At 38.1% G+C, this 27,010-nt stretch overlaps 1 protein-coding gene across 1 annotated transcript in view; it reads left to right on the top strand.

Moving 5' to 3' along the window:
* Window positions 1–27,010, top strand: part of Dpyd (dihydropyrimidine dehydrogenase) — a 745,624-nt gene that overhangs the window by 426,909 nt on the left and 291,705 nt on the right. Inside the window, exon 14 of the mRNA XM_075981504.1 lies at window positions 5,550–5,714. Within this exon, the coding sequence (XP_075837619.1) occupies window positions 5,550–5,714 (165 nt within the window). The remainder of the gene's footprint in view (window positions 1–5,549; window positions 5,715–27,010) is intronic.

Below are 27,010 nucleotides of genomic sequence, written 5' to 3'. Positions count from 1 at the left end.
GAGCAAAAGACAAGCCATTTTTGAGCATATCGATGAATACAAAAACAAATACATGTATATAGTTGGTGAAAAGAGGAACAATAAAAGGCTGCATGAGACCATGCCACTTTGCCTTTCTAGACTGTAAGATGCCCAGTCTCTCTGGTGATTAAGAATACATTTGGCTGGTTAAGCATTAAGATAATGTGGTTCAAATGTAGGTATCCAGTACACATTCAGTATCATCACTTTCCGCTCATTACTCTCCTGCTGAAGCCCTGTCAGCTTCTACACTTTTCATTTTCCTTCTGCTTTCATTTCCTGTTCCATCCATTATCTCTTCCATACGGACCCTGTCTGTTGATTTGGCCCAGCCCAAGCCGGAGACTGAGTCCATTCTTCTGGGTCAGCCTCTGCACAGGACACATGTGCATCTCAAGTTCTCAGTTTATATGCCATCTGACTGTACTTCAAGGGATATTAGAATTTTGATTTTGCAAAGTATTTGCCACCAAAAATATGATATGGGAGATCACAATAGACTCAAGATTATGATTAACTTACATTTTACTGGGTAAATATTTAAATTTGGTTCTATTATACCCACTTTCTGAGTTATTTATACCCTTATCTGTATAGGATTTTTTTCTGAATTTAGAGAATCCTCGCTGAGTAGTTTCCTCTGGCATTCACACATTCCTCAACTTCTCCATATCCATTTATCTGAGCATCTGCATGAACCTTAATTAATTCTGCCCTGCAGGAAAGGGCAACCAAGCAGAAGTAGAATATCCAGTTCAAGTTAACTCTTTTTGGGCATAAGGGTTAACATTTGATATCAAAGGTCCCATGTTTAGGAAGAGGCTATACCTGTAACCTATAAACTCAGAGCTCATTCTGTACCCAAAAGGTACACAGTAGCTGAGAGGGTGCCCATTATATGTGCACCATATGCACGAGGACAGAGAGAGACCATATTCTGTGTTCACCGTGTGTTGACGATATGCATGGAGGCAGAGAGAGCCTATCCTGGGTCCACCATTTATACGGAGGCAGGAAAAGCGCATTCTGTGTCCACCACGTGCACAGGGGCAGAGAAAGCTCATTCTGTATCCACCATTTACATGGAGGCAGGGGACAGCTTCAGGGAAAAGGAAAGAGTTAGGGGAAGGATAGAAATGGGGTACAAGGAGGAGACAGGGAGAGGTAGGGAGAGGAGAGGATAGTGAAAGCAATTAGAATTGAAGCAGTTAGATAACAGAAAATTTTCCTGAGATATGGTTATTTTCTATGTTTTTGAAGTAAATGTATTGCACTTCGGTTTTCAATAGTTAACATATTCAAATTGATTTCTTTTCTCACAAAAATTCTAGTCATTGTTGCATACGTCATGTATTAGTAATCACAGCTATTATTATTCTCCCCCGCATGTACACTTGAGAGCTAATCTTAGCTAGGGTGCTCAGTGGCAGTGCAACTGAGGAAAACGACTAATTTCTGTCTTTCATCCCTGCACGCATGATACTAGAATGATGGCCAGCTCTGATGTATGTAATGATCTGTAAGATGCATCCCTGTGCTATTCATTATTATTTCTAAAATAAAAACTACACTGCTGCTTTGATAATTTACCTAACATTTGTGAGATAAGATTGCTATTCTCTCTGTGTTTTCCACGTAGAAACGTCTTCCCGTTGTACACAGGATACCCCATTACTGTTTCAGATTTTGAAGGCTCTTTATGTAAGACACTCAGATGGAAAAGATGGTTTATTGAAAATAGATTCTGTGTATCCAGAGAGACAATCCCTCTTCTACATTTTCAGTATACCCTTCAGTAGAAGGGTTAAAATTTTACATGTCATTGTGCATCACTGAGCACTATAGTTAGTGGTTCTTGGCCTTCTGTGAACTATCCTGTATTCATTTTTTTGTAGACTGCCCTTTTCATTTAGTACCATTTATAAAATCTATCCAATACTGGCAGACCCAGCTGTGATTTTATCTGAACATTTTAGTTTTTTATTTTGTTCAATGTCATTGGAGCCTAGTTCTCTGGCTAGTCTCTTCTAAGTTTTCTTTTTCTACTCTTGAGGCCATTGTGATTATCTTTATTAGGGAGTAGCCATGGAAACAGTATAATCCTTTTTTTTAGGTCCAGAGAAGTCAAGTAAATGAACTTCAACAGATATGATCAGGCTGTTCAGCATCCAAAACTTATGCTGAAATTTATGCTGAAAAAAAAAAACATGCTGAAAACCTACTATCATCACCTCAATGGCTAAGAGCATGCGAATACTCGGTTTTACAATAGTGGTTCCATTAGCACATAAAACTAGCATCTCTCTTTTCATTTCCTCCTCCATAAGCATCTATTTTTGAAAAACTTAACATTGTTAATGCACTGAATATCAGGACCATGATAATTTATCATCTTTCTATAGAGAATGGACTTGTATCTAGTATAAGCGTGCCTGGCCATGTTTATTCTATTAATCCCCCTAAGCAATACCAATATGTTTTAGCTATTAGAAGTTAAAGTAAATTATTTTCTTATGAAATGATACAAAACTTCTGGTTATCCCAAGTCAAAAGTTTTAGTAAGTTATTGCCCAGTCATTGCAACTCTCAATCTACTCATATAACCAAGGAAAATTAGCTGGATTCCTATTTTCATTCATCTGTCACTTTAAAAATTCTAAAATGTCTCAATCTGCAGAGGAAGTTTTCAGCAAATTAGTTGCAAGGACAGCTCAATTTGAGAAAAGCATTTTGTTGTTGTTTTTGTTTTTTAATTACTGACCTAAAGTTACTCAGTCACATATATTGACAAATTCTACACCGTAGCTATCTATAGTACTGTAAAGAATCTATCATTGTTTGGGTTAAGGAATGGACATATTCCCAACAGGGTCTTACTGTTCTATTGTTGTGAAGAGACATCATGATTAGGGCAATTTATAAAATCAAGTATTTAGTTGGAGGTTTGCTTATAGATTTAGAGGGTGAGTCTATTACCAACATGGTGGGAAGCATGGCATCAGGGAGGCATGGAGAGAGGAGGCAGGGAGGGAGCAAAGGAAGGAGGAAGGGAGAGGAAGCCTGTGGTGGGCTTTGGAAAACTCAGAGCCCACTCCCAATGACACACCTTTCTAGCAAGACCACACCTCTTATTCCTGCCTAACTCATTCTACCAACTGGGGAGCAAATATTAAAATATATGGACCTATGGGAGTCTTTATCATTTAACTTGTGGTAGCACCTGAAATTATAGCTCCAAGATTGCTAAGAAACTTCTCTGTCTCTCTATCTCTCCCTCTCTTCCTCTCCATTCCCCCTTCTCTCCTTTTCCCTCTCCCTCCCTGTCTTTCTGTGTCCCTCATTTCCCATTCTTTTTTGTGGTAAATGAGACCATGGCATAGTTTGTTTTCTGAGGTCCATTGGCTAGATGAAACCTTAGGACAAGAGGGCTTTACAAGAGGGTTAAGTTGTTTTTACTTTGAAAGAGTTTCAGAGCTTTGCTACTAATATTCCCAGAAGACTGCAAGCCCATGGCTGCTGAAAGAGAAAAAGCGATACTTGAAGCTATATATGCTAACTCTTTTAGCTTTTTTAATATTTGAATTATCTCTATGCAAAATTTATATCCCCTCTTTGGAGGCAATCTTCACAGCAACTTTTCAATTGTGCAGGACTTCATCTACTCTTAGTGCGTGGGAGACTTTAATCAGGCTCTAAAGAGGCTCCTTTCCAATCTTTCTATCTTGACTCACTTTGATGACCTGAATTCAATCTGTTGACCTCGTTGGCCAAGGACTCTGTGCAGGAACAGGTTGTTATGTGGGTTGGATTTATCCAAGAGAAAGCATTTAGAACAGTGGGTAAAGAAAGAAGGACCTCAGCAACGACAACGTGGGAAATCTGAAACCTGGAACAGATAGAAAAACCAGGGCCATGAAAGGAGACACTTCTCGAAATGTCTTTTCTGACCCTGGCAGCACAACAGCGCTGTAGAGGCACACAGAGCCACCCCCGGGGAGGCTGCATGCACAGTGGAACATTTGCCAGGATGGAAATGTGCCCCGTCTGCTAGAGCTTCCTGGAGTGATTCTATTTGTCATCTTAGCGTTTCTGATTGTGTAACAGGGTTTTTCAACAGCAAATCAAAGCGAGGTTGGTGATATTGTGCACAAACACAATAGAAATGGAATGGCTTAATTAGTCAAAATTTAACTGGCATAATTCCTATAAGTTAAAATGTACATATTTAAGGAGGCTTTTGTAACATTTATACCATTTATTTTATAATATACTAATTCGGATGTAAAAGTGAATGTAAATTAACAGAAATTAACATGCAATGTGAAGAAAAGTCTTTTATCCTCTGCAACTGTAGCATTTGGCACATTCAGGAATAAATAATCTTTTGTGGCAAGGGTATGCCTTATCAAACATATGCAGATCAGCACTAATTAATGCTAATTAAGGTTTCCTGTCTATCTAGTTGGAAAAACGTCCAAATGTTATGAAATCCAGTTAGTATGCCTATTACACTAATTGTTTTATATGGGGTGGTTCTTAATTAAAATATGTAAATTGACCTTAATTGCTATATACTAATGGGGGTTCATGTTATCTCACTAAAAGTGACAAGATGGTGAGGAGGGGTACTTAAAAGACTAATTCTGATAAATCCTTAACTAAATGACCTTTATTCAAAATTAATTTTAATTGGAAGTTGGCAATAGAAACATTTTTTCCTTCTTTGTTTCTTTTTAGTTTTAAGTAATGGATGAATGTTATTCTTCTTTGCTAATACTGATTTAGAAGCAGCCTGGGATTGGTAATTACACTTAACAAGCAAGTTAATTTTACTGTTTATATTTATCAGGAAGTTATTGATAACCTCATTTCAATCTTGGGAAGGGAAACTATCTTCAAATTGAATGGGAGTACAAATACTCACATATGTATATGTATATATATATATCCTATGAGAATATAAATATATATGTATTTATGTGCATAGGTACACATATTTATACATATGTACAGGTAATTTGATATAGTTAATTTTTTAGAATATGTGTTAAAGTTTAATGAGCTAGTAATAATAATATATTTTTCCTAGTTGATTTGCATTTAAATAACATTTTAAGAAAATTATACATTTTGTCTTTAAACATTAATTCTTACTGGAGTTGATGATTAGATTACATAGACTTACATGGAATTCTAATGTTTTATTTATTTATTTTTTAAAACTGCAAACAAACTAAAATATGTACACCCAAAACCAGCATGAAATTATTTAATTAAAAGGTTTTTTTCTTTCCTACTAGTACAAGCAAGGACTGTAGGAAGTTATCAAAAGCTAGAAAATAGTTTATTCTACCATTTCTTTTGGAAATAGCATATGCTCAACTGTAATTTAAAGCATGTTAAAATCTCATCTGGAAAAATATGAGAAGAGACTTAGTAAAATATTGTCACATGGAAATGAGTATATAATAAAGATCGCAGGTTTGTTTTTATGGAACAGAGACTCAATATGTTTTCTCTTTCATTAGGACATAGTGACAAACGTCTCGCCTAGAATCATTCGGGGGACCACTTCTGGCCCCATGTACGGCCCTGGACAAAGCTCTTTCCTCAACATTGAGCTCATCAGTGAGAAAACAGCTGCTTATTGGTGTCACAGTGTCACCGAACTAAAGGCTGACTTCCCGGACAATGTAAGTGTGATTTAACATCTAAAACAAGAGAACGGGCCTGAGTTGCTGAATGTTTATTTAAACATCCAATTCATAGGCTTATAAATATTAATGCATATAATATATTTTATTAAAGAATCTGCCAGTTGCTTGGCTGATGCATAGAAAGATAAAGAAAGAAAGCTGGGGAACTCATAAAATCCCTCCCGTGTGAGGTTTTGTTATAAATGGGCACTGTGTGCATGGAAGAAGCCCCGACATAAGCAGAAGAAAGAGGAATGAAATACCCATTTTACTGAGTTGGTTTTCATCATGTGTGGCTGGTATTTATGAAGGTGATGACCTTAGGGAGAAATTGCAGGCTATAAATCATTGTAAATATGAAGCTAAGACGGAAACAGAATATCTTATGTAGGTTATTTATATTTTTTCAGTGGGAGATAATTTGCCAAATAATTTTAACAGCCTTATACTAAATGAACTCGCTATGTTTTGTAGAAAGCTTTTTTCTTAAGGAAGCACACAGAATCCTTGCAGTAAAATCAGATTTACATGTAATGAGGAATATTTTCTCTTTAGTAGTCTAGTTGAGGTTATTCTCGCTATCATTCATTCATTCTCCCACTCCCTGTCTCTATGCCTGCCCTTTTGTGTCTCTATTATTCTTTCAATGAGCTGTGGTGAATGGAGCCTGAAGTATCCAGCTGTGTGTGTATGTGTGTGCGTGTGTGTTTATGCTATAGAATATATTTTCCACAGGGACAAAAGGGAGCACATGTCACATGCTCTCATGATATATATTTTTAAATATTTAAATACTTTTGAATTTAATGGAATTCACAAATGGTTGCCTATAACCTGAAAAATCAGTCTTCCAAAACAAACACGCAGTTGCTCAGTCGACCCAGAGGTGTTCTTTCAGGTAGCTTGGCTGCTTCTGGGTTCTCTCTTACACTGAACCAAAATACAGGCATGTAGGACAGGCATGATTTGTCTTCTTCAACACAGTCCTTCAGATGTGAATGGAACTATGGGCACCCATCAGAAATCTTAAGCGTCTGCTCATTAGGAGTTCCTCTGGTTGGGAGCCTGATGTTGTAATTTTTTCTCCTGTGATACAGTTAAGTCTTGGCAAGAAAGATACCAAGTGTTTGTTTTCTATAGGAGCCTTATCATTTTAGGAAATTTTTCCTTAGATAGCTGAGAGCAAGAGACTCAACTGTTAAAACAAAAATATTAATAAGTACCCTAACTAGGTCTGTAGTAGTGACTACTCTGCTAGGTTCTGAACATTTCATTTTCATCACAGTGGTAGGTAGGTGCTTAAGATTTGCTTATACTTCACCAGACATTGTTATAAAAAATTTGTGTATTTTAAACTTGCTGGGTTCTTCAGCATCTTCCTAAAATAGATACTATTACAAGCCCACGTCCATAGTGGAGGAAACTGATGCCCACAAAAGTAGGGGATCTTCCCCAGGATTGAATATGAATATGAATTAAATATCCTGGAGTTGAAATTTGAATTTTGTTTTTACCATCCACTCCTCTGTATATTAGCATCGTCAGTGTACCTACCTGGGATTGCTCTTAAAAAGTCAGTATTACTTTCTAACATAACCTATAAAACAGTATGAAATAAATATGTTCTGCCAAACTGCTTCACTGTCGAATGAGATTGTTGTTTCTGGTAAAAATGAACAACCAAACAAACAAAAATATGTTAGTTCAGAAAGCAATGCCCGGCAGTGACTTTCTTAAACTCACATGATACTGCTTTTTCTGAGGCAGGAATAAGTTGTGATACTAATGGCCACTGAGAAATGACAATCAAGGAGGGGAATACTGGGTTAAAGCGCATGGCTTTTTGATCCCACAGCCAAGAAGAAAGAAGAGGTACGTTTAAACATCAGACTATCCTGACAACAATGCTCTTCTCTTATAAAGCTTTTGTGTGTTTGAAAAAATAACGCATGACATTTTCCCCCAATTCTTTTCCCATTTAGATTATACTTATTAGTCTTTGCTCTGTATTCTTAGAATTTATTTTTACCGTTTTTTACTCCCCATACCAAAAACAACACTTTAAACACAATTAAAGTGTCATTCTCATTTGAACCCATGGAAAACGCACGCGTGCACCCAGATACTGCCATGCTGAGAGGAACATCTCCCCCACTGTTTCGGAATTATTCTGATGCCAAAGCCAATGAGCTGAGTGGAAGGAGGTGACCCTTCTTCTTCCAACTTTAATTATCACTCTCACTGGACTTTCCCCACACCATTCTCAAGTGTGTGGCTGCCACCTTTAATGACAGAGATTGGATAATTCAACACACGGTGGCAGCTTCTAAGCCAGGGCAGAGTTTTCTGAAAATGAAATTGTGTGAGAAGATGCAGGCAGCTAATATCTGCAGCTAGGGTCTGTTTCTGAAGGGGAGACTACAGTTGCTTATGAATCAGAGGAGACAGCGACTGAGCATCACAAATTTAAAGGTAAGAAGCCTCTGGAAGGTTCTGTGAGGGATACTTGAACTCAGGCTGTAATAGCGCCCACCTTCAAGCTAGACCTGCTTGGCTCCCAAATTTTCTTTTGTATTTATCTGTGAATTAAATTTGGCACATGGATCATTGTAGTGACAAGCTATTACTAGCGGAGTTTTTGTTCGTAAGCTGAGATTTTGCAAAGCTTATTATGAAATATACTGTATAATTAGGGCTTACAGAAATCAGTTTAAAGTGAATCTTTCCACTGGCATTACAGAAGCCGAGAACAGGCATATTTTAGGCTTAAAAAGGAAAAAGAGACCAAAAAAAAAAAAAACCAAAAAAGTACTTGCCGCAATTTGATTGAATGTAGTTGCTTAGCAAAAAAAGATACTCTTGTATCATTCTGGGTAACTAGAAATTAGAAGAAGGTGGACAGTCTGCGGTGACTATCTACTGGTAAAGACAAAGCAGACAAGGATGAGGACTTTGTGGAGACATTGACAGAGGAGGGACAGTGGCTTTGTAAATATTCTTTCACTACTTTACCACCTCATCTTCATTGATGGTGATGCTATCTCTCAGCTAATGGCACTGCACATGAGTAAGTTCACAATGACTCTAAAGAAGATGCTCTCCATCCTCATTCTAGGAAGTGTTGCTGGCCAGCAGCCTCTAAATGCTAATTCTTATTCTTCCTTGTGTACCGGAGATTCCTTCCACCAATGAAAAACTTCTTCTGGATAATAAGGGCATAATTCAAAATTCTTAAGGTTATGAAAGATCATGACTATGCAGAAGTGAAATGTTCAAAACACATCTCTTTTTGAAAATCAGAGATAGAGGAGGCCGCCGAGGGGGATCGGTGGGAAAAGTGCTTACTGTGCCAGCCTGAGGACCTCAGTTCAGTTTCCTGCACGGACATGCAAAGCCAGGCATTGTGGCACACAAGTATAACCCACGTCCTGGCACCATGGCGGCCATGAGGGGGAGACAGGCTGTTCCCAGAACTGGACGTCTGTTCTAGCTAATTTGGGTTCTGGGTTGAATGAGAGACCTCCTACCTCAAAAACTAAGGTAGAAAGCCACAGAGGAAGACTGCTGACAGGCACCTCCATGCTCCACACATCCTTGCATGAGTATGCACATTCTCCACATGTGTGTGCACACACATGTACCACAAACATGTACAAAGTGAAAATAAGGTAAAAGATAAAGGCATAATTTTTAACTGTTACATCTTTTCAAAATTTTAAACAAGCATGTACCATTCATTGAACCTATTTCCCTCAGTCCTTCTCCTATCCTTCCAGCTCTTTTCTTCCTTACTTCCTGTAAGTTCCCCTTGTTCCTCCAGACACCTTTATTCTACTTTTAGGCCATATATACCTGGAAATGGAAGGATTCTGGAGAACTGAGACTAAGAATTCAATTCCAATTGCATTTTAGAATCACTTTGGCAACTGAAGGAAAGAATGTGATTCATTCCTGTCTGAGCTCAACCATCATTTCAGAAATTATGGTGTGGGCACAATGAGTGTGTGTATACACGTGTGTGTGTGTGTGTGTGTGTGTGTGTGTGTGTGTGTGTGTGTGTGTGTGTATCTGTCTGTGTGTACATGGGATGCAGAGGCAGGCGGGTCTCTGTGAGTTCGAGGCCAGCCTGGTCTACAAGAGCTAGTTCCAGGACAGGCACCAAAGCTACATATGTAAAGAGTCTATACTTTTCATAAAGCTCATTGGATGATTGTGCTACATGTAGAATCAGCATTATTTATGGATATGTGAAATTCCCTCACTAGAACTCTTTACTAAGATAGTTTTCTCTTCATTTGGAACTGAGCTTCATATAGTTGTACATTTATGACATGCAAATCAGAAGAGCAAAGAGATGATACATTCCTCTCCTTTGCCAGTGCCAGTGTGTGAGGCAGAAGAACTAACAATCTTCCCATTATATCTTGGGGGAGGTATGCATCTTTGCTTTCTTCTGTTTTTTGTTTGTTTGCTTGCTTGCTTGTTTGTTTGGTTTTTTTTTTTTTGACAACTTTACATAATCTAGAGCCATCTGGAAAGAGGGGAGATCACTTGAGGAATTTCCTCTACCAGATTTGTCTGTAGGCACATGTGTGGAGCATTTTCTTGATTAATGATTGATGTGTGAGGACTTAGCGTCTGGTGGGTAGTACCATCCATGGAAAGGTGGTCCTTCTCGGTTGTATAATAATGGTAGCTGAGTAACACAGGAGTAGGTGATACAAGCCAGTAAGAACTATTCCTCCATGGTCATGTTTCAATTCTTGCCTCCGGGTTCCTGCTTGTGTTTCTGCCCAAACTAAAACAGGTGGCATTGTTTTCAGCCCTAAAACACTGGGAGAGCTGGAGAAACAGCTCAGTGATGGAGCCTGGTGACTGCTCTTCTAGAGAACCAAGGTTCAGTTCCCAGCACACTCAGACTGGCTCACAATCATATGTAAATTTAGTCCCAGGGAATCTAACACCTAGATCCACTGGCAACTGCATAGACAGGAGATCGTACGTGCACTCACACATACACATAAATAATAATTAATGAATTAAAATTAGCACATAAAAATGACCATTACTGGCCGGGCGATGGTGGCGCGCGCCTTTAATCCCAGCACTCGGGAGGCAGAGGCAGGCGGATCTCTATGAGTTCGAGACCAGCCTGGTCTACAGAGCTAGTTCCAGGACAGGCTCCAAAGCCACAGAGAAACCCTGTCTCGAAAAACCAAAAAAAAAAAAAAATGACCATTACTGTTATTACAAGTTTTCCTTAACTACTCCCACACATGTACACTCTCAAGCCTAGACTTTACAAAAACAGAAAAGGAAAGGAAAGGAAAGGAAAGGAAAGGAAAGGAAAGGAAAGGAAAGGAAAGGAAAGGAAAGGAAAGGAAAGGAAAGGAAAGGAAAAAAAAGAATATTTTTGCCGAACAAAGAACCTCTGTAATCAGACAGTCATTACTATGGCTTTAGCGCTTTAGTCCCTGCTCTAAACACTGACTAGCCCAGTTTTTTGCTCTGCAGTTTATCTGCTCCTGTAGGAAATAATGTTAACAACTCAGTTCGACTTAGGTTTATGTAGTTCCCAGGCCTTCTATTAAATCCTCTATCCAGAAATGCTAATACTAGCTAGATGGAGATGGAGTCAGACTACAAATCCTATTCGAACAAATAGAATGCTCCTTGCTTCTTCTGAGGAGTCCTGTTATTCAGCAGCCTCAATAGGGGCTCCTTACAGGGTCCAAGAAGGCTGACTCACCCGAAGCAAGCCTGGTTAAAAAAAAAATGTGACTAACTTTCAATAGTGGGTGGGGAACTTTTGTAACTCAATCAATTTGTCAAGAAAAAGTTATGGGATAGGCCCTCTCTAATTTGTTCCACTTCAGCTCCATTGGGAGTTTTCTGAGCTCGTCAAGTCTATTTCTATCCATTTTTACAAACTGATAAATAAGTGATAAATTAAGAAACTGCTGAAACAGCTCCCGAAGGTCAGGCTGGTGGGTCCCTTGGAAATGGGTCCTTGTTCACACCACAGTAATTTCTTAATACTGTTTATAAATCCCTCAGGATATGGGTATTTCTCAGCCTCCTCCTTTTACCTAACTTCTGGATGAATCTGACCTCAGATTAACAATTAGCACCATCTCACTGGATTTTTAAGCACTCTAGTGTATAAAATAGATATGAGTTATAATAGAAATGGGAATTTTGAAAGTGGAGGTAGAAGAGTGTGTATCCTGTTATCCCAGCAGAACTCAGTTCTGTTTGACATCCCTATAGTTGAAAAAGGCAGAGAGCTCACGGTCAGTATGGAAAGGATGGAAACAGCCTTTAACTCACTTGCCATTGAGCCACACTATCAACCTCAGTCGCTACCTGTGTGAGGCGGTAATACTTAATCTCAGAGGTCATTATTATTAACTAACTGAGGTCTTATGCATGGCATTCCGACACCCTGCAGTTATTCACTACCATGTATTATAGTCCACGAAATGCTCTTGGCATTAACTTTTATTCCACTTCAATCTAGTAATTTTCCTCAGTAGACTGTACAAGAGATATTTGATAAGGCAAATGTAACAGCAGAGTTGCGGCACTTAAAATATATAGTGAAAACTATTTTCAAAATTTATATGAACTGGTTTCTATAAAATATTATTCTTAAATAGGTATCCATATGAAAAGAAATTGAAGACTGAACTGGGCTGGTAACCTTAGCACTTGGGAAGCTGAAGTAAGAGGATTGCAAGTTTGAGCCCTCTGGGCTACATAGTGAGACTCGGTTGCTGTTACCTAGATATGGAAATAACCAGGCTAGCTTAAAGATAGACAAATATATTTTATTTATTATAAGAGGAAAACTCACGCCACAGCAATGGAAGATCCGGGCTATGCTTAACCACAAAGGAAACTGTAAACAGAGAGAATATCTAAGTGGTGTACAGGTTTTTATCTCCTGGTTCTAGAAAGCCATGCCTAAACTATGTTCCTCTCTTAGAGATTATTGTTTAACAAGATTTTCCCCATCAAGACTCTTTTTGGACATCTTAAGAGGCAGACTGGTTGTTCTGCTTCGCAGGCTTTGACTTGGGAGTGTAATGACCGTGCGGAGGGGCTGTGGCGGTGACCAAATGTTTTCTTGAGATAGATGTCTCTAGATTCTTAAAAGAAAGCTTCTGCTAGTTAGAGTAATAAAAACCTGGCTTACTTTCCCAAGTGAAACAACAAAAATGAAACATAACAATGGGTTTTAAGACCCAGAACATTATACAGTCAAGAGAGTCATCACTGAAATAAAAAAGAAAATTCTGCCCTGCTACCGAGAGTTTATGAAAATGAACTGAGACAGAGCTGAGGGATCAGAGAACAAACCGACTAGAGTTCATAAGATAGCGAACACGACAGGAAAGACTAAGAGAGAACAGAGTTGTCAGAAACTTACACAGGAGTCCCCTACACAGTATATAGCAGAGTATAACCTAGTTTGTTATATGTGAATCAAACAATCTATAGAGAGGAACTGTTTGAATAGGGTGGAGAACAAGGACTGTTGTTTGTTTCAGTAGACTTGGAATTAACAACAAATTGGAAAGTTCCATCAATGGAAACCACTGGGGAGAACATAAGAGAATGTCCCAACTGAGCATTGCAGAGTTATTTGCCTGGCTGAAATTATCAACTGAAAACAAAACTTGAAAACATTTTGAGGCATATAGAAATATCCCAGTCCAACCAAGATAAAATTCATAGTGACTTACAGCCAATAAAATTCACTTGCTATGTAAGAAATAAGATGTTACTATAATCAAAGGAAAATCAATTGATATAAGCCATCTCAGAAATGGCCAGACAATTATTATTAAAACTGTGTTCCAAATAGTCAAAGGCTAATAAATAGAAGATAGATTAAAATATTAAATCTCCCAGAAATAAAACTGCTGTGAATTGTATAGTAAACATGATGGAAGTCATAAACAGCCTCTAAGACATATCAAAAGAATGGCAAACTTAAATATATAAAATGTAAAATATAAAATGAGAAAGGAAGGGTAGAGGGGGAGAGTAATGGGGAAGTAGAGATAAAGAATTAGAGATAAAAAGCTAACAGAAGACATAAAATGACCCACTCATTACAAAAAAAGACATATAAAAGGAAACAAGATCACAGATAAATCAGGTGTGGTAGCTCACACTTATGATCTCAACACAGGACAGCTGGGTCATGAAATTGCTGTGAGTTTGAAGACACCTTGGGATACACCACGAGTTCCAGTCAATCTGAGCTACAGTGTGAGACTCTATCTAAACAGTAAAATCAGGATAAAGTTTTTTAAGACATGTGAAGAAGAAAGGGGACTAGTGTGAAGTGGTGAGGGAAGACTAAGAAAACTAAAGTTTAGAGAAAGATGATAGAGTTAAGCCTGATCATTCAAGCAGAGAGCTCACAGTCTCTGTTCATTGAAAAGATAAACAGCCTAAACACCTCAATTAAGAAGCAGAGATTTAAAGACTAGACATAAGAGCAAGACACAACTATATTTATGATATGATTTTAAGTAAAGAATTCAAATATGATTTATATCAAAGACATTGATATTACACTTCATGTCAACTTTAATGAAAAATATTTCATTAATAGCAGATAAAACAGATGCCAAAGCAAGCATATTACCCAAACAAACCCAGCAAAAATATCATGTTGTCATGGGAAAGGATCAATTTATCCATAGCAGGCCATAACAGCACTGTTTATTATTGTCATAACAGAACTGAAAGATACATGAAATAAAAACCAATATAGCTTTCAGTAACAATGGGAAAACCTGTAATTACACTTTGATGGCTATTACCTTGATATCAGTAATTAATAAAATGGAACTATTAGATTTGGAAAATACTATCATTCAACTTACCTAACTAATGTTTTTGGAACATGCCACTCAGTGTTAATAAAACACAATTCGTTTGTTTGGTTTTAAACGTTGTCCGGGCAATTTGTTTGGTTTTAACTGTTGAGCATTTAGAAAGATAGGTCATATTCTAGTCCCCCTAAGAAGTTCCAATGTTTCTAGAATAATTTAAGTCATACATAATATATATTCTGATGGTGAAATAATTGAATTCACAATTGAAACAAAAGTATTTTGAAAATACTCAAACTGTTAAAGGGAAAAATGGCCTCTTAACTCTTATATCAAGAAAAAATGAAATTAGAAAGTATTTTGAAGTAAGTAAAATTAAAATATGCCTAAATTTGTCATATGCCATGCAGGAATTACTCATGAGGAAAACTACACTACCAAATGCATAAGTGCATGAGAGGTAAATGCAGGAAAATATTGAATTAATGACCTCAAATTCTACCTTTCAAAACTAGGAGGGAAAATTACTTAAACTTAATGTGATTAAAGAATAAACTGAATATCAATGGGTGTGGGGGAATCAGTGAAAGAAAAAAAATTCAATGAAGGCAAGCTTGGCTTGAGCAGACCAAAATGAATAAAATTTTAGCAAGACTCATCAGAATTAATAATAATAAAGAGGTGTAGATTTCTAATATAGAGAATGAGATGGGGAACTCCACTACATACACTATAAAGAAATTACACCTGTCTGAGTCCATATTTCTTTTCCCTTTGCTATGATAAAATATTGTCAGAGAAGCTCTGGGGAGAAAGTGTTTGTTTCAGCTCACAGATCAAATCTACAGTCTATCATCATGGTCCTCAGGGCCAGGCACCAGGATCTTAAAATAACTGGTCATGCTGCATCCACAATTTGGGACCAGAGCATTGGCTTGGGTCACTTTTTCCACGTTATTCAGTCCAGGAGCTCAGCTCTGAGGATAGGGCTATCCTCAGTGGGTAAAAGTATACTTCATCAAATAATCAGTTTAAAAAGAGATTCTTTAAAATAATAAGAGTACTTTTGATGAGATATGTCTTAAGATTAATTTATAACTTGATCAAACTCAAACACCCTACTATCAATCAGTCTCCTCAGTCAAGCTACTAGGCTGCTCTGGGTATCTCAGGAGTTATTTCCCATGGTCAGCATCCTCACTCGGATGCTGCATCATAGGAACGCTCAGGAAGTTAAAACCAACCTCATCTGGTATTCAGGAATATAACAAATGTTGGTTGAGTTTCTGTAGTAATAATGGCGGCGGGGCTGCATGCCCGGCACCCAGCCATTCCCACGGCTAGCTTTACCCGAAATAATTACATGGACACTGTATTCTTTTAATCACTGCTTGGCCCTTTAGCTCTAGCCCTTACTGGCTAATTCTGATATCCCAATCAACCCATCTCTAATAATCTGTGAGCACCGGTCTTACCGGGAAAGATTCAGCATGTCTAGCCTGGCGGCTTGCTTCATCACACGCGTCTGCCCAGGAGAGAGGAGCTGTGGAGTCTGAGCTCACTTCCTCTTCCTCCCAGCGTTTTGTTCTGTTTACTCCTCCCACCTATCTTCTAACCAATGAAATGGGCCAAGGCAGTTCCTTTATTAGCCAATGACCTTCCTCCATCATTTCCCCTTTTTCTGTTTAAACAAAAAAGAGAGGCTTTAACTTTAACATAGCAAAATTACATATAACAAAACAGTTATCAAGTAAAAATTACAATAATCTTTATCATAACTAAGGAAAACTATAACTATAACTAACTATTCTTAACTTCATCAAAGACTCCAGAAAGATACGATACTACCTAAGCAAACAAGAAAAAAGCAACTTTTAAAACTCTAGAAATGACAGAGACATCTCGCTGCCTGGACAGTCACCCAAAGTTCCTCTGTACCATTGGGGCATCCATCTTCAGCCTTTAGGCCCATGGTATCCAACAGACATTTCCATAGAGCAGGAAAATTCAAAGTCAGTTCAGTCACTATCTGTTGTGTCCTGCAGAATGTCTCACAGACTCTTTCATGAATCAGGAACCCCGAAAGATCATCTCACCTTAGGCAAGTTCAGTAGTCCTCTCTCTGTGGGTTCTCTGTGTCCAGTTTATGCAATAGTCCAGGCAAGAGCAGTTTCTTGCCCAAATGGCTATCAAACTCCATTAGGATCCTCTTCGATGCCCATCTTCCTCTTGAAGTAGATTGGTGCTGCCAGGAGCAGAGTGTCTCATTGTCATGAAAAGTCCTCAGTTATTAAAACATTAAATGTCCTATTCTGTAATTTTTGAAAGACATGAAGAATGTCTATCTAAAATATATCTCTATATATCTAGAAAATCTAACTAACATGACTGCAAGCTTTACTATTATCGATGATTATCCATTAACAACCTCTATTTCCTAATTATACATTACATTTTTAAATGAACTACACAATCACAATATCTTAATCAATAGCAGAAATATGCATATACATATAACAACTGACCTTAAATTTAAATCACTAAAACAAAATCCATATCAATGTAAATTATTCATATCTATATCATATCCCCCTTTAAATGTAAAAGAACATTTATAAACCATATTTGGGAACATGGGCGCAGTTTTTTCTCTCCAAACTGCTTCCTGCTGAATGGGGGCGCTGTTAATCAGATCATTTAGGGTGTAACCTGTGTGCCAGATTTATCTCAGTTGGCAGTTGAGTGAAGTAATTTTTTGAGGGTGTTCACAGGAACCTTTCAGGAGGTCGTGGTCTATCATACCATATCGGGATAGATGCAATCCACAGGGTCTGGTCCTCTGTGAAAACAAAAGAAGACCCTCTCCAAAGCATCATATCCTTAGACCCAAATTCTGAAATCATACCCTCATGATATCCGTTCTGGTTCCACTTGCCAGCGCATATAATGAAATGTCTCTCTGTACTTAGCTCCTTCATAGTCAAAAATTTTAAAGAAAACACAATGTACATAATCCAGACTCTTTGTGAATTTTCCATTTTTTTAAATTTTTTTATTGATAAAAGGAGAATAAAGAAAAGAAAAAAAAAACAAATTTCCACCTCCTCCCAGCCTCCCATTTTCCTCCCCCTCCTCCCACTCTTCTCCCCCTCCTCCCACTCTTCTCCCCCTCCTCCCACCCCTCTCCTTTTCCCCCCACTCCTCTCCCCCTCCCTCTCCAGTCCAAAGAGCAGTCAGGGGGCTGATGAGACGCCAAGGACAATGGCACGCGGTTTTGATCCTATGCAATGTGCTGGCTTGGTGGGAGCCTAGCCAGTCTGGATGTTCACCTTCCTAGATATGGATGGAGGGGGGAGGACCTAGGACTTACCACAGGGCAGGGAACCCTGAATTTTCCATTTTTATGTGGCTTATTTTTCTTTATTTCTTTTAATCTTTTAACTATCTGTACTCTGTCTCTTTAAAGACTTTACCTTTTTTTTAAACCATTAACTTTATTCTCTATATTCTTTTTCTTCTCTCTCCCAAGCCTACGTACATTCATCTAACAGTGTGACTCATTTAGTGGTCTGAATCTGTCCTATTGTGAATCTGCAATTTTTTACTATCCAGGAGCACTTTTGATTTGCGCCTTTAAATCACTAGGCGCTTAAGAATCTAAGCTGTGACATTCCTAGGTTAACTTTTTGCTTTTTGAGCGTATATCTTTGACCTGGAATAACTCTGTAGACCAGGCTGTCTTTGAACTCTCAGAGATCCACCTGTCTCTGCCTCCCAGGCATTGGGATTAAAGGTGTTTGCTACTACACCTTGAACTCACAGAGATCTGTTTGTCTCTGCCTTTTAGGCACTGGAATTAAAGGCATGTGCTACCACACCTTGAAGTCACAGAGGTCTATCTCCCTCTGCCTCCCAAGTGTTGGGATTAAAGTTGTGTACTACCACACACAACAACTCTCTTCCTTTTTTTTTTGTTTTTTGCTTTAAGAACTTCAACTTTTAGTCTGCATATATTTTTAACACATTTTAAACCATTCAGAAATTTTCTGTCTTTGAATCTCTCTTTACTGTATATCTCTCTTTTTCTGACCACAAGAGCCTTTAATTTACCAAGCAATCTCAGTAGGACTAAAGCCATGGCTTTGACGGCTGGATCCAGTCCATTCCTTAGCTTTCCAGCCTCATGGCTGAGGTACTGACTGTAGCCATGTTTACTGCCACAACTCTATGGCATTTCAAGGTCCCTGCCAGCAAGCGAGCTTCAGCAGCCTGTGCTTGCAAACCGCACGAACTGCCTGCGTAAAAGAGTCAGAGTTTGCCCTGGCAGGACAGCCAAGAAAGCCGGCATTTTTAAATGGCACAGCTTTTTTCCTGCTACTGCTAAAAACCGAAAAGCATGTGTTCAGCTTTTCATCAACAGCATTTAAGTGTTTCGTGGCAGGACCTCTTAATGAGCTGCAGGGTTTTGCAGCTAAAGCTGAGTCAGGAAGCCTCTCTTAGATGAGAGCGCTTGCTTGCCTCTAGCAAGCAGAGTAGACCCGAGAGAGTGCTGCTACCAAGAAACCATGCACAAAGCTGTCATTTTGTTCTAGAATTACTTCCCAAGCCATCTCAGGCTTTATGTGGAAGCAGTTGTCCACGTGGGCGCCATTTGTAGTAATAAGAGCGGCGGGGCTGCGTCCCCAACACCCCAGCCGCCTGCTCGGCTAGCTTTTGCCCCGAAATAACAACATACAAACTGTATTCATTTAAACACTGCTTGGTCCTTTAGCTCTAGCCCTTACTGGCTAATTCTGATATCCCAATCAACCCATCTCTAATAATCTGTGAGCACCGGTCTTACCGGGAAAGATTCAGCATGTCTAGCCTGGCGGCTTGCTTCATCACACGCGTCTGCCCAGGAGAGAGGAGCTGTGGAGTCTGAGCTCACTTCCTCTTCCTCCCAGCGTTTTGTTCTGTTTACTCCTCCCACCTATCTTCTAACCAATGAAATGGGCCAAGGCAGTTCCTTTATTAGCCAATGACCTTCCTCCATCAAGTTTCTAAGCTTTGGCTTGGTGAGAGATTAAAACATTGATCATTCATGTCATTTAGTAAGAGAAAAATCTTAAGAACAATCCATCAAAACCTTTAAAGTTGTCATTATGCAAGTATTAACTGCTTATAATCCAGGCTTTTTGCAAGTTCCCTATCTATTTGTAATCAGACTGCCTTTGGGTAAGAATAGTGTCTCTCTGATTTGGACGCATGGCACTGAGCATGGCAAATAGTTAGAAAGAAATCCAGAGGACTGGGAAGACAGAATGAATTCAGACTTTTCCTTTATCTGAAGGAATTCATGAAAGGAACCAGGTCTACATAAGAACAAATGTAGATCAAGGTCAAAAGTAAAAAGCCGAGAAGTGTGTTTGATGAGTCCACTTGCTTTAATATCAATCTGGTAATCTTTGTGTTTTAATTTCTAATTAAACTCAATTCTAATACTTTTTTCAAAGAAACGGGGATATCAGGGAAGAGAAAGGGTGAAGTAAAACTTTAGCTGTTACCTCTCTACTTCTCTGCTCTAGTCATGAATATTTATCTCTTCTTAATCTCTATAGCAATTAATCTGTTAACTTTTAAAACTTGGTTTAGAAAGTTCCCCCTTTCTTTTATGGAGTTGAAATTGAGGGGGCATGCTCAAAGTTACCAGCCAACCTACAATCCTGCACTTACATGCTGTGCTCTGCCATAAACTCATTTCCCACCCCCTCCTGTCCTCCTTTTCTTCCCTTTTTCTTTCTTCTTTCCTTCTCTCCTCTCCTTCTATTTTCTTTTCTCATGGGTTAGGTTGTTGATATAGTTTCTCCTCTTTAGTTTCCGTTTTCACCAATAGGTGTTTCATTTTTTACTTTGTACCCACAAGAAATGTTCTCCAATGATTTTTGTTTTCACATGGAATAAAGTCAAGTCTCTCCCCTTAGATCATTTAAGACATTTACTTGAAATCCTTTTAGAATAACTTTTTAAGCATTAATGAATTGCTATTTTAAAAGTCCCCCCTAATCACTTTATTTTAATAATCTTTTGATTTAAACCCATTTGTATGGACAGGTAACTGATCCCACTTAAGTCAGATGCAAGTCTGTACCTATGACTTACATGCATGATCCAGGTCACTATCAACCATTTAAATGGAGCCTGGTCTTGAGAGACATTTGCCTACTGGTTTAGTGTTTGAGCAAGATGACAAATATCACAAACAAGGAATTTTCTGATAGAACAGTTAAATATGTATAACAAACCATCATCATTTGACTCAAAATTCTATCTGTGGGCTATGTTTTTATTTAAAGAAGCAAAATTACCACAACAAATCACATTAGCATGAGACACATTCTGGAAATAATATATACAAAGTCCGTTACTGGAAAATCCTCCCAGTATTGGCAGGTAGGAAAGCATCACTGAGTCAAACCCACCAGGAAAGACAGCACTGGAGTTTCACTGGTCTTCCAACCCCTCTACTCTTTATTTTATCACAACATCAGAATAGAGAAGGGTGTTTTTTTTTTTGGATACTTTTTTTTTCTTTTCTTTTTATTCATCTCCTCCCCTTCTCCCATTTTTCTCCCCCTCCACCCATCCCCCTCCTTGTCCATCTCCAGTCCAAAGAGCAGTCAGGGTTCCCTGCCCTGTGGTAAGTCCCAGGACCTCCCCCCTCCATCCAGGTCTAGGAAGGTGAGCATCCAAACAGACTATGTTCCCACAAAGCCAGTACATGGAATAGAATCAAAACCCAGTGCCAATAGAAAAATAAATAGTGAGCCTTTCCAGAGAGCAAGCCTTGATTTAAAAAAGAAAGAAAAGAAGGAAAGAAGGAAAGAAGAAAGGAAGGAAGGAAGGAAGGAAGGAAGGAAGGAAGGAAGAAGAAAGGAGAGAAAAGAAAGAAAAAGAAAAGAAAAAGAAAACAACTTTTCAAAGGAATTTTATATACAAATCCAAGGACTGATAATGTATACCAGCTTCACAGAGCCTCTTATCAGCTTCCAGTTGAGTCTGTATTTCTTTCCATTCATTTCTCAGTAACTTATTGAGGCAGGCAAGACTGTCACCTCCAGTTCATATTAAGGATCTGATATCCAAATAAAGACAAATACTTCTTAAGAAACTTCTCAAGCCATAAGTGTTATGATTTTGACAATTTATAAACTCTGATCCTATTGTCTCATCTTTATGCTGTGCTGTGCCATGCTCTTGACTGGGTGAAAAGTTTGTGTATATGTCCACTGCCAATTGAAAAGCAATTATTAGTTCTTTTAACCAAGTATCAGAGTATTTAGGACGGCCAATATATGATCTTTTTTTTTTCTGTTTACCTGGACTCCTCCCCTTTTGGTAGAGATGCTAATGAGCAGAGAAATGGGAGGTAATCAGCCAGAGGGAAGAGAAGACTCAAGGACCTAGATAATTCACAAACTGGAAAATGAGCTCTTCACTAATCAAGATCAGGTTGTAAATAGGATAGAAAGAATTTATCCCTGGTATTGGCCTGGATAGCATTTGTACCCAATCCAAGAAAGTATTTGCAAATTTCACAGTTGGCTATTTTTTGTCCCTTTGAGGTTTTCTTCCTGAACTAATTTTCTATTATGTACATAAGGCAAAGAAATAACTTATCATTAAAGTCATTTTTCAGGTAGATATTTCACTTTGCATGTTGCTAAAATGCCTAGAGCATTAATAAAGAATGAGTTAACTTTATTAATATAGTTTCTTTGGGGAGTTTCTGATCTATATACTGATCACCCAAAAGGAAATTTTCTGTAATATTTTATTCATGTAAAATTTAGGGGAGTAACTAGATTGACTAATTTTTCCATAATAAATAATTTAGCTTTGTGCTGCTTTTGCATGCTAATTTTTTCATAATGTACCCTTTAATACCCTCAGTCTTAAAATGATCACTGACTGTTTTGTTTCTCATTTATTTAAATTGTAAATTTAAGTATGGTTCTGGGTTTACAAGGTGTGAGGAGATAGCTTGATATAGAAAATAAACATAATTACAGACTTCAAAAGCAATGCATATAACGTTTGTGAGTGAATTACTAAAAAATAATATAAAAACTAACATGAGCAACAACACACACCAAGGATTATTAGTTACACCAACTATCACCTCAAACACTTTACATATTATATATGTCCATGAACTATTCAACTCCCAGCTCTGTGATTTAGAATTGTTCCCTAGTCTCTTGATTAAAATACTCCTAGGTCCTCCCAATTCAAATTCAGACTACTGAGCTAGATACCAAAGACTTAGGCTTTAACCTTGAAATGCAGGCAAGAGACTTTTGCACCCAGATAGGATGTAAGGAGCAAGTAGAGTTTCCCCTACCACTTTAACAAACAATGTGTATCAGGGAAAAGGAGATAATCAGTTTTTATAAACCCATCTGAGATGTGAAAATGTAAATAATTCTGAATGAACTACATCCCAGGCAGTAGTAAGGATAGCAGAGACACCACTTCTCTCTACAGAAGTACGGAGAAAAGGTTGCTGTCACAGTGCAATCAGTGACATTTTAAAATCTTAAAGCACCCAATTAATAGGTATATATTCCCTGTCTTATATACTACTATGTTTATGCTCACCAATTGTTTCTTGTGGCTCTTTGTTGGTTGTCTACCAAACAAAGAATTAGGATTATGTGAGTTCTTCCTTAGGTAAGCGGGACATTCTCCAATTAAAACAGCCCTGAGAAAAATCCTTCTAAAGCATTCCAGGTCTTAGTCAACTATACACTGTTATGTCTTTTGGAAAGACAGAGGAAGAGAAATCAAAGTATGTGACCTCAAATCTTTGTCTGTGGTTGCCGTTTTGAAAGTAAAATAGGATAGGATTTGTTTAATTCAATCAAATTCATGCCCTGGGAGAGGACTAAAACAGGCTGTTAAAACCACTAGCCTAAAGAGATACATTTTCTTCAGGGATGTAGCCCAAGTAAGTTGTTCGTTCTCCAATAAGTAACATCTCACCCATGCTCATGAGGGCAACACTAACTAGATTTATTGCCCCCCCCCCCGCGCACACACACACAAGTTTAAAATAATAATAAGAGAAACTGACTGCACAAAGGGGGAAAATGAGCACTTTTTTTCAATAAAAAGATAGTAATCACAAGGAAGTATCTCAACACAGACTTAAAGGACATACAGAAATGAAAGATGCCAATACTTTTCTGAAATGGGGAGTAAGTGTACAAGGGAAATAGAGTCTCCTGGAGAGACTCAGAAACAATGGTAATCCCCCCCAAACAATGCAGTCAAGACTGCTATAGTTTACAGTAAATCAGAGAATCACAGGATCCATGCCTACCTAAAGCATTTCAATTTAATTTTAATGAAAATGAAAGCTGAAATTTTTTATCTCTCTTCAGAAATGTTTAAATACATAATACTTTTATATAACCTCAAAATAAAATCTGAAGACATATATGATGGAAACAAGACTTTATTCCCTGTATGCATTGTTTCTGCTTTTTCATTTTATTCTGCCAATACATCATGAATATATACTAAGTGTCAGGTACCTATTGTATAAAGATATTAATAGAAACAGGGTCTCTTCCTTTTACACTTTTTGTAGAGTATATAAAAAATGAATCTCTGAACTTTGAAATGAATTTGAAACGTACCCTTTTTTAAGGATGCTCATCATCATTCTCTGAGTCATGCCCTTTGTAAGAGGTGTTGCTAAGCAATAGACTCTGTGGCTCCTATTTTGCGTTTAGTTGTTTCATTGCTGGCTGAATGTTTTCTTTAGAAGGAGCTCTGTACTTGTTGCATCTAAGTAGTGAGGTCACACTGAAACTTCCACTGAATTAGAACTTTCGTCGTCACATTTCTACAGTTTTAGTCTTACTTATGATATCGTGCTGTAGTTTTACTAATGTCATGCAGTGCTTTATTTAATGTAACCATTCAAGCTAGCATTTATTGATCAACAAGTTTATAAATGTCATCTTCCTATTTGACCATCATTTCTTGTTTAGAATTTGAGATTTCATCTACATTTCTTTTTACAATAAATTTGATCAACTATAGATTTTTGAGGCTGTAATCTAAGGCTGACAGAACTGCATGGCAAAATCATGAACCGTAAGAAAAATCAACAGTTAAATTTCTAATTTTACCTGTAAAGAATTTGGACAAGGTTATCACTCATCCCAAAAGCACTGAAAACTATCGTTCTTCAGACAATGGCTTGATTACATGAAATATATTATCAAGGTGAAGTCAGTGTTGTAATGTGTAATGTGACTTACACATTGTTGCTCTTGTTCATAGTGAATAATGGAAGAAAAGTGGTTTAACTGAATGATAAGTACATAGCCAGGTTTTAGGTACCTTGAACTGCATAGGAAAGAAGCCAGTGGGATCACATGCTTAGAAAATATCACTCCAGAGGTGAACGTGTACTGTCTTCCATTTTCTACTTCATTTTAGTTGGATATAATGAAATAGTCCGATGTGAGCAACACAGAAAGTTACTGAGAAGTTTTATATTTTGAGGTTCTCTGACTATTGACTGAGCTGGAAAAGGGGGCAGGATTAATATCTATTTCTGGGCAAAACTTGAGACAGAGGTACATTTTTAAGGAAAAACTTTTTTTCTTTACTGCTTGCTTCATTGGGCAAGAAAGCTTTATCTTGTTCTGTGAGGTTAACTACGGGAAGAGAGCACTGCTGAGAGCAGGGGAACACAAAGCAGAAACAAGGCTGCAGAGAGCGCTCTGATGGTTTCCTGCCTCAACAGGTCACATCACACTTGGGGCATGAAGACAAGGGTAAGAGTTTTAAATCAGCTGTGAAATTATTTTGGTACCTAGTGTAGAGTGGAGGATTGGGGTTATGTTTTCTTAGTCATTTCCTAGAATAGACAAACAGGAGCTTGTATTATAGCTTGTGTGTGATGAATCTCTGGCGGCACAAAAATGTCAGTCATTGGCCAAGCAAAAATAGGAGTACATTTGTGTTGGCGTTGCGATAATGTCCAGGAAAAATATCAAGAAGGCTATTTCTGTCTGATGTTCAGGACTCAATATAAATTTAGCCTTGCAATTGAAAGATTGCCATTTGATATGTGTATCAACAAATATATCATTAACTTCCAAAACAAATTAAATAAACTATTTCTTGGTGTTGTAGGAATTCCTACCGCCATTAGCCTTCAAGTTACCTGCCCACTTGGGCGTGGCCTCTTATACTGTATATGCCAAGGAAAAGTGCTCATCTGGCCTCTTTCCCTGCTGCTGGATTTGGTTGCTGTTCCCTGTTGGAGCAGAGGATTGTGATCAGTGATTCTACCCTAAATAAATAACCCTCTATTTTACTCAGTTCTTTTAAGTATTTTCATTCATATCAGCTGTTCTTGCTGATGACAAGACCACAGCTATTATTAATAAGAATTTTCTTATCACAATAAATTAAACCTTTGCACAGAAAAAAATGGATAAGTGTGCCTAGATACAGTGTTGGGGGAGGGCCTTGGTCCTGTCTCCAGTAATGACAGACTTTGTTGACTCCCCATGGGAGGCCTCACCCTCTATGAAGAGTCCATGGGGAGTGAGGTGGGAGGAGGTTGGCGTGAGAAGGAGGATGGGAGGCAAAGGGGACTGGGAATGGTATGTAAAATAAGAATTTTTTTTTTAAAAAAAGATAACTGTTTCTGTTCTTTAACCTGTGAGGTGATGTACCTTCTTTGAAGAGATCTTATTTCCATATTTCTCTTTCTTACCTGAAGAGTGAGGAAGTGCTCACTATTGTTCAGACCACACTCTCACTTACCTTTTCTACTTTCCTCATCATTCCCTCAGCAGTCTCATGGCCTGGGGCATCAAGCACTCTAGAAGAGGTCTTAGAGGACAACCATGTAGTACTCTGAAAACCAGTACTTTAGAGAGCATTCGACCACACAGGCTTTGATCTGAATGATAGCAAGAACCTTACAGGTGTCAGTCAAAAAGAATTATGAATATCTCTGAAGATTTTTAAAAATGATTTTTGACTTTGATTTGACTGAAACAATCCCAGTCTCATCATGAGTAGGCAAAACTAATTGTAATTACTACATACCTAAGATAGCTTCACAGAAAATGATAAACAGATGTACACAAGGTTGGTTTATTAAAGAAGAGCAAAAGTGGGAATCAGGAGAAATAGCTGCCTCTCCTGTTGCGTGTCTGCTTTTTTGCTTTTTTTTTTCAGATTTACCACCAAAGACACAAACATAAGCAAACAGAAAGATAAGTGACAATATCAATCTCTTATTTTAAAATCTGTACCAGAGAAACTTTGGAGTGTAACCTGTCTGAAGAACAGGAGTAGAAAGGAGAGGATGCCCCTAGCTGAAGCCTGAAGTGATGATGGCGTTACACTGCAGAGATTCTGCAA

Source organism: Microtus pennsylvanicus, chromosome 7 (assembly GCF_037038515.1).
Source record: "Microtus pennsylvanicus isolate mMicPen1 chromosome 7, mMicPen1.hap1, whole genome shotgun sequence".
Classification (NCBI taxonomy): domain Eukaryota; kingdom Metazoa; phylum Chordata; class Mammalia; order Rodentia; family Cricetidae; genus Microtus; species Microtus pennsylvanicus.
Note: the sequence above shows the minus strand (reverse complement) of the source record. Positions and strands in the feature narration are given on the sequence as shown.